Raw genomic sequence first — 9,276 nt, 5'->3', positions numbered from 1 at the left:
GGACTGTTGAGAGGGGTCGAGGTCAGGTTTTTAATCAGGGGTTTAATAACTGCTAATTTAAGTGATTTAGGTGCATAGCCAGTGCTAAGGGAAGAATTGATTATATTTAGAAGTGGTTCAATTGTTCCAGGACAAATCTGTTTAAAGAAACATGTAGGTACAGGATCTAGTATGCAAGTTGATGATTTTGCTGAAGAGATTAATGAAGCTAGTTCAGTCTCTGTAAGGGGAGAAAAACATTCTAATCCTTGATCTGATATTGCTATAATATCATCTACAGGGTTAGTTATAAAACTGCCTGGTTTAATTTAAACTATTATTGATGATAATTCCTTTATAATGTTCTACATTCCACATTTATATTAGTAAGTAAAAAAAATTAAAATATTGTCTCTATAAATATTGTTTTTAAGAAATGTTTTATTATGCAGATAAACAATGGGTTTAAACATAGCACCACAAATGCATAAAAATCGAACAGATCAGAAATTTCTTACTTTAAATTAGGAGAATTATTGGCACTCTAATCATTGGTGGTTAATCCTTTCTGAATAAAAATGCATTTGCATGACCTGCAGTGTTAAAACATTTTGGAGATCCGATTCCTAACCAGTTAACGAACACACACCTGTGTGAACAGTTTGTCTTTACTATTTGAAAAAAGGCACGATGTGGCAAAAATAAATAAAAAAATAACTCTGCTACAGACGTTTGTAAAACAGTTAGGTGTGAAAGATTAAGAAATAATGTACGAGTAAGAAACACTTAGCAGTCTTAGTAAATGCTTGGTTTAAATGACTTGTTTGTTTACATTTTGAACAATAGACCCAAGTTGAAATAAGAAGGTGATGTGAAACAGGTGAGGCAACCGTCTATTCATCGTATAAAAGGAGCCTCCAGAAAAGGCTGAGTCCTTCAAGAGCAAGGATGGGTCGAGTCTTGCCGATCTGCCAACAGATGCGTCAGAGAATAATCCAACACTTTGAGAAGAACATTCCCCAAAGACAAATCGGTAGGATTTGGAGCATTTCACCTTCTACAGTGCACGATATAATTAAAAGATTCAAGGAATCTGGTCACATCTCGGTGTGAAAGGCGAGGCCGAAAACCACTTCTGAATGCGCGTGATCTCCGATCCCTCAGACGTCACTGTAGTAAAACCAATATGAGTCTATAATGGAGATCTGACATGGGCTCGGGAATACTTTGGTAAACCTTTGTCAGTTGGCACCATTCACCACTGCATCCACACATGCAAGTTAAGGCTTTACTGTGCAAAGCAGAAGCCTCATCTGAGATGGACAGTAACACAGTGGGATTGTGTTTTGTGGTCTGACGAGTCGACATTTCAAATAGTTTTTGGACAAAACAGCCGTGTTCTCCGGGACAAAGAGGAAAAGGACCGTCCGAGCTGTTATCAGCGTCAAGTCCAAAAGCCAGCTTCTGTCATGGTATGGGGCGTGTTAGTGCCATTGGTATGGGGGTGTGTCAGTGCCCATGGTATGGGGGTGTCCACGTATAGTTACACAGCTGAAGAAATGTATAATGGATAAATGGGGGAAATTCCTCTTCCTAAACTTAACCAACTGGTGTTTTCACTCAGCGCCAAACGCTTAATAAGTGTTATTAAAAAGAAAAGCTGATGTTACCCAGCGGTAAACAATCGACTGTCCCAACTTTTTTGGTTCCAGTCATCAGATTTGAAATGAGTGTGTATTTTTAAAAAATAAATTAAATTCATAAAGTAAAACATTAAATAATGTGTTAATAATGTGTTTTCAATATAGTACAGTGTGAACTGAATCATCAAATCACTCTTTTTGTTTGTTTTTTTGCATTTTTCCTACTGTCCCAACTTTTTTCAGAATTGGGGTTGTATTAGAACTCTCGGAAGGTCAGACATCCTCTAGAGGGCGACACAGGACGAGTTACAGCTCTCTCTCTCTCTCTCTCTCTCTCTCTCTCTCTCAACCTGCTCGAAAGAAAGTGAACAGGGCTAGTGGATTTAATTCACAGGAGGGAAAAGGATATTTTAACAACATATAAACCAAAATGCAATTCAGACATATAGTTTTATGACTTCACACAGAGGTAGGCTAGGAATACTTCTGTGAACCTGTCAAGTTATCACAATAGCACTAACAGTAAATATATATATATATATATATATATATATATATATAAGAACATTTCTGAATTAGAAATCCTTTCAGCTTAGCTTATTTCAGCTATATAGCTAGCATTAGCAGCAAAGATGATTTCGATAGCCTGTGAAGTTGATGGGCAGCTACATTGCTTTGAATGATTTTAACCTCGACATGTTTTTGCTAAAAGGGTTTAAAAAAAAAAATTATTTCCTCTAGTCAGTCCGTTTGTTTGCCGCCAGTAGGATGTGTTTGACGAACTGTGTTTTATGCTCCCCCTCGTTAACAGGCCATAAACCATTTGATTAGCTCGTGTAATGTTTTTATCAGGGAATAAATGAAAACTGCTCTTTTGGGATATTTTTGTGTTACACTGTTAAAATGAAGCTTCGACACAAAATATGTAAGGGTTTTTATTTTTTAAATCTCATCCACACCCCCTTGCAATCAGTTTGAATACCTCTAGGTTAGCCTGTGCTAGCTAGTTTGTTAATGTTAGCTGCGACGACACTAAACCGCATTAAAAATACCTAGACATCCATTTTAGGATGTTGCCCCGCCCCCAATATTATAAAAACCCATGTTGTTAACAGTCAAGTACGGTTTAACCCAGGCTGTGAGGTAAACTCAATGCTATCGGCTATTTAAAATTTTGCAGGAGCCGTTCAATATGTCCCGCAGTGGCTTCCTGTTTCAGTGGAAATTACTTCAACACATCGAATAACGCAGCGTGTTTCAAGGCACAAAGACTTTAAATAAAAAGAAAATGAATTTTCTTAGATGTATGTGAATCAAAAGTATTTCAGCTAACGCCTCAGAGAAATTCTTGCGGGGATTATTTGGGCTGTTTAGTAGCAATTTTGTGATTTCCACTCTGTGAAGTCAGCCTTTTTATGGAGTTTTGTGTGCCTGGTAATTTATGGTGATTGCCATTTATCAACATAAACACAGGAATATGAAGAAAATCAACATTGACCAATCAACACCCTGATTAAGAATTGTAGGCCAGCGTTTAATGGTATTTATGGGCATTCTTTTATCTCCGGTGTAAAAAAAAACAAACAAAAAAACAAGAATATGAGCATGTTATAGGATGTGAGAGCTTTGAGAGAGAACATTGCAGTTGGGATAACTGCCACAAAGAGGTGGTGTTACCAAGGGAAAGCAAAGTCCTGCTGTTCTGTTGGTGAAACCTGAGAGATGAGGGTACTAGGATGAGCGAACGTAGTTCAGTTATGTTCCATGAAGAATCGTATTATATGGATAATTCATGTAATTCACAGCATGAAGTAATCAATCTGGTGCAAAACCTACTGAGGTACAGTGTGCGTTAAGGGTTGGGTCGGATGTTGGCGTAATTCTTGACCACCTGAGAGAAACGCACCACTTTCAAGTAGCTGCGTTTCCATTTTGTGTCGTCCCACAGGTATTCAGGTGAGAGCGCCTTGCTGGGCTTATTGTACAGGAAGTACTTGTTCAGGTGAGACTCCTCCTGCCATATTGCTTCAATGTGATTGGCTCGGTCCACATCCAGCTGCATGCGGCACGTCTTCGCCAGCTTGTGCACTTCGTCGAGGCGTCCTCCGATCACAGCACCTCCGTAGTAGTAGTCTCCTTCTTCAAAAGGTATGAAGGCCTGAGATTCAGGACGCCGCTCGTACGGGAAATGATTCCGAGATGATCCGAAATACCAGGCATGCAGCACGCCGACAAGGTCGCCCAGAGACTCCGCCCCCCAGTGAGCATAGAATTTGGAGTCGACGTCGAGACTGAATATGTAGTCTGCCTTGCCGGTGAGTTCCTTCTCGATGAGCTTCTCGATTCTCTCCATCCTGCGCAGTGAGATTTCCTGCCAGCGGTTCGAGGTTGCTGTTTTTATCACGGTCAACTGACGCCCTTCCCCCAGTGTTACCGTGGGAACCTCGTCCGGACGATCTGTAAACAGGTAGTAATGCACTCGGTAGCCCACCATGAAGTGCTGCTCTGCAGATTCCAGGAAGTCCTTCAGGAAGCGTACGTACCTGCAGGAACATTGATTCAGGTTATAATGAAGAAGATTAAGCCCTGAAGATAATAATTAGCAAACTGATAACGAGTCATATGTAAGATCTGGAGGAACCAGTGCGAGAAACAAAGGTTTATACTTTAACACAGATGTCACCCACAATGTTCTGCATGTGATAAGTGCAATAACGTACTTCCCCACTGCAAAGACGGTGGTTGCCACGGTGATATTCCGTGGTTTGTAGATGTTGTCAATCAACTTCTGATCAAATGTTCCCTCCCACACAATTGGAGCCAACCATAGGGTCGTTGTGGCAACATCTGGCCGACTGACACACACACACACACACACGTGTTGTAGCATTCACATACATGTATGTGTATGAATGATGGCAAGTTCAGTAATGTCAAAACAAATTCATCTTCTTAATAGGACCACATTCTTTTACCTTGTGTGGACATTTGGTTGTTGCCAGTGCAGAGTGAAGGGGTGGCCTGGCACGCCTGTGTCTACCCCTGAAATATGATTGGCCACCCTAGAACTATTATAGGCTATTAACAGTAGCCTATCTATACTTCTGAGACCATATCATACTGTATCTTTGATAACAGTGAGTTGTGATGCCCAGTACTGTAATAAAATCTCAGACCCCGCCCCCTCACTGCAATAAAATCTCAGACCCTGCCCCCTCACTGTAATAAAATCTCAGACCCCGCCCCCTCACTGTAATACAATCTCAGATCCCGCCCCCTCACTGTAATACAATCTCACCCCCACCTCCCATTTATTGATGTGTCCTTTATGTAGAAGCATCTTGTCTTCCTTGATTCCTCTGATTGCATTTAAAGAACCAATAAAAGCAGGAGTCTCCCCCAACACTCTCCTACTGGTGTGTTTTATTTGTTTGTGTTTGTACTACGTACCTGCTTTTTGAAGAAGTGAAGCTAAGGTATACTAACCTGTAGAGGAAAACAGCACAAATACACTCAGCAACTATTGAACGCAACTGAAAGTTAATGAATAATTGCCAGGAAAATATTCTGTACAATATATAATCACACACACACACATCCTCTTACAGGTTGATTCATAACATTTCCAGTTGACTGGAACTTAATTATTTACTTAATTATTGCCCTGATGGTGGAAATGGGCATTTTCAATGCTTGTGATATTTTCTTATAGACACGTCCCATTTTGTGAAGCTTTTGCCGCACATCACAGCTATATTCCTCGCTCTTACCCATTGTTGTGAATGACTAAGGGAATTTGGCCTGTGAAACAGGAAGTCACTTTTGAACAATTTCCTGCTCCTACGCACCCAGGTGTATTTTTTTTTAAATGTAATGAGAATATACTTCAAATATATTTTCCTCATATGAATTCATAGGGGTGACAATAATTGTTGCACACCTATATTCAACAAATTTTTTTTTGATAAACCTGTGTTGTGTTTGATATCCATGAGAGCAGAGTATTTTTGTGAATTCTTTTTAGCAAAAGATGACAGGTTTAAACAATAAAAACAGATTTTTCACATCCTTCTTTTCCTCATATTTACCAAGGGTGCCAATATTACTGGAGGTTGCCCTATGTACCATTTTGATGTCACATGGACAATATGCAGTCACTAATGAAATAACTATAAATATATGTACATGTTGCAAGTACAGCAGAGGCAGTTATTGTGGCAATTCTGAGAAGCAACGTCAGAACACAGGTAGACATGTTTTAACGAGAGATCCATTAACTCACACCAGCAAATGTCAAAGCCAGAAACAAGAATTTATGCTTAAAATAAGCTTATTTTTGATTTCTCTCATTTGGCTGAGGCTTTTATCCGATCAGTAACACAATGCTTTAACCACTCCGCCAATCTGCTCATACAGAACAGCTTCTCCACGCGCGTGCTCCTGTCTGACTTAACTCTACACTACTGCTTTTTTTTACAGTTTCATTTTTATTGAAATTTATTTCTGCTGAACTAAACATTTCTGCTGAACTAAACATTTCTACTCTACACTACTTCTACACTCTTCTATTGTTTTTAAAGAAAACGCACACAGCGCAGTCCTCCTCGGGCTGAATCCTTCAAAAGCTGCAGGTTTTTTGACAGGAAGTGACTGGCATTATTAAACGGTAAAACTGTGTAAGTGTAAACTTTCAAATTATACCTCAAACCAAATCACCCACGGCTCAATCTCTATAGATAAAAAAACAAAAAACAAAAAAAACAACCCAGAAAATCCTTTGATCTCAAAATTCAACCTGCATGTAAATCCCTTTTTTTGCAGGCTTTAATCAGTTCAGTTCCGGGTGTGTAATGATCACTTTATTTAATTTATTCACTGACAAAGTCATAATGATATTACTGAATCTGAAATCTGAGACCGTTCTCATAAATAATACCTGCCTCAGTGTACTACTACTACTACTACTTATAATAATAATAATAATAATAATAATAATAATGATAATAATAATAATAATGATATGAACAATAACACTGACATACCCCAGCAGTGAAACGATGACAATGATCGAAAACAGATAGAAGTTCTCTCCGAACCGCATTGTGACTTTCCTCATGTTAGTCAAAAACTTTTCTCTCCACTCTAGCAGTGACCGAAAAAGAGTTTAGATCAGTCCATAATTGTCTGTGTGTGTATGTGTATGTGCACGCGTGCGCGAGAGAGAGAGAGAGAGAGAGAGAGAGAGAGAGAGAGAGAGAGAGAGAGAGAGAGAGAGAGATAGAGAGAGATGGGGGATGGTCTGATGCTGCTTGACAAAAAAACGACAAACAAACCTTCACATGCTGATCCACACTAAAAAAATTACTTTATTTGGTCTACTACTGTACCATTCATGCAAATGTAATGAATCATATATTGTAGCTCATTTTAAAAGATTAAAATAAAAATTTTCTTTCTAAAAGAATACATTATCAAGAGAACAGGTGTACTGCTGCGAACGAAATAAGCTCCAGTCGTTTCCTTTATGTGTGTGTGTGTGTGTGTGTGTGTGCCATGGAAACACAGTGACTGAGTGAAGTTCAATCCAGTTTTATTTGTGTAGCGCTTATAACAACTGACATTATCTCAAAGCAGCTTTACAGAAACATATAAAAACAGGATAAAGGGTTTAAGCGTGTGGAGACGATGGTGAGGAAAACTCCCTAAGATGATATGCGGAAGAAACCTTGAGAGGAACTAGACTCAGAAGGGAACCCGTCCTCATCTGGGTAACATCGGTTAGTGTGAAGTTAAAGGGAAGTTCATTATGGGTTTTATATGAATTTTGTTTGTTGAACTAATCCACTGTTCGCTAAAGGAGACCTGAGTGTAAAACTGTAAACTAAGAACACCATACTGTGAAACACGGTGATGGGAGTGTCACGATGTGGAGCTGCTTCTCTGCTAACAGTACTGAAGCATTGTGTGTCATCAAAGGAAACAGGAATGGACTGATTCAAATCCCATCCTACATTATGGAGGATTTTGAAGTTGCGTGTCCATCAGAGGGAACCACAGGGCTACAAAAAAAAAAAAAACCTAACCACTTCTTAGGAACAGCTTTGCAACAAAGTGCTAATGTTGGTCATTTGTGGAATCCAAATACTTTTTTCCTTGTTAATATTATTTCTTTAAACATATCTCTTTTTTTATGCTTACGAAGACAACATTTTTGTATAAAGTACAAAATCAAAAGACTTTATCTGTGTGTAAATCTGAAGTGGACGTACATATGCACTGGAGTAAAACGAAACTCATTTGACCTCACAACAACATGGCGTTCGTATTACATTTACGGCGTTTGGCAGATGCTCTTATCCGGACCGACTTATAGAAGTGCTTTAAGCCACCGTGCGCCTGAACTCCATGATAATGAGTCTTTATTGATCACATATACATATACAAAGTGAAATTCTTTTCTTCACATGTCCCAGCATGTCAGGAAGTTGGGGTCAGAGTGCAGGTGCAGCCATGATGCAGCACCCCTGGAGTAGAGGGGGGTAAGGGCCTTGTTTAATGGCCCAACAGTGGCAGCTTGGCAGTGCTGGGGCTTGAACCCCCAACCTTCTGATCAGTAACCCAGTGGTTAAGTAACCCTTAACCACTAAACCACCCTGATGATGAAGATGATGCTACTGCTGCTGCTATTCGTATTGATATTACTTTGTTTTGATTTATTTGAAATCTTGTCATTTTTAACATGTCCCCAGTATGAAGCTTGCCTTTCTAGTGCTTCCTGTATAAACAGACCCATTTCCCTTGCAAATACTGTGTGTAATTTCTCTTGCAAATACTGTTGTAATTGAACTTACTGAACTGCTGTTTGATATTAGCGTCAGTTTCTATGCTGATAGTGCACAGCTTATGCAGACAACGCATGAACACTGAAACGTTATGCAAACCTGTCTTTCAGAAATGGAATTTAAGCAGCTTTTGTGTAAGTAGAGGATTTCTGATGAGTAGTTTTGTAAGAATGATGTTGAAACAACAGAATAAGTGCTGCATGGCAATTACGGTTGGTGGTTGTTAAAATAGGGGAGGAACAGCTATTACAGTTTTCCACCCAGGGCCATAAATCCTTCCATGTTTTTGCAAAGTTATTGCTATATTCAGTTATGAATATGAGTTCAAAGGGCAGACTTTCAGCTTTAATTTACTTTATTTAATTCCAGCTGTGCGAACGGTGTAGGACGGTTAGTTATTAGTTTTGTTTGCGCCATGCCACGATGTTAGGTTTAAACTAGTAGCCTAATTTAAACCGCCGTTAGCATGACTGTTAGCATGACTGTGAGGCGGTTACTATGGATGGTTGAATTCATGTTGTAAACGCACGTTCGTTTGCGTGGTCTTTTGAGCGTCAGCTTTTCACAGTGCCACCAGATGAATGTAACATGAACACATGTTCTCTATGCAAAATGGACCTGCATTACTCGATCATTTCACTGCTAAATGTGAAGCTCTGAGTCTGAGGCCACATATACACATGCAAAAAAACAAAAACAAATCCACTACAGACTGCTAATTACTACTTTAAAATGACAATCTGATTACGTTACTGATTGCCTGATGTAAAAAGTCATCAGATTCCTAATGACTTTACTTTCACGTTACTTTC

The 9,276-nt window shown here is 39.2% G+C and overlaps 1 protein-coding gene across 2 annotated transcripts; it reads right to left on the bottom strand.

The window, feature by feature from the left end:
- Window positions 1-3,135: 3,135 nt before the first annotated feature.
- LOC108261884 (globoside alpha-1,3-N-acetylgalactosaminyltransferase 1) lies at window positions 3,136-6,829 on the bottom strand. 2 transcript variants are annotated; one of them, XM_053677227.1, is made up of 4 exons: window positions 6,665-6,829; window positions 5,073-5,108; window positions 4,343-4,477; window positions 3,136-4,165 (listed from the first exon to the last, which is right to left on the bottom strand). In XM_053677227.1, exons 1-4 carry the CDS (start codon window positions 6,736-6,738, stop codon window positions 3,475-3,477), a joined length of 936 nt encoding a protein of 311 aa, XP_053533202.1. In that variant the 5' UTR covers window positions 6,739-6,829; the 3' UTR covers window positions 3,136-3,474. The 2 variants fall into 2 exon arrangements, with proteins under 2 accessions (XP_053533202.1, XP_053533203.1); XM_053677228.1 differs by lacking the exon at window positions 5,073-5,108.
- Window positions 6,830-9,276: the final 2,447 nt, after the last annotated feature.

Source organism: Ictalurus punctatus, chromosome 28 (assembly GCF_001660625.3).
Source record: "Ictalurus punctatus breed USDA103 chromosome 28, Coco_2.0, whole genome shotgun sequence".
In the NCBI taxonomy this organism is placed as follows: domain Eukaryota; kingdom Metazoa; phylum Chordata; class Actinopteri; order Siluriformes; family Ictaluridae; genus Ictalurus; species Ictalurus punctatus.
The sequence above is the reverse complement of the archived record's forward strand: the minus strand, read 5'-3'. Positions and strand labels throughout refer to the sequence as shown.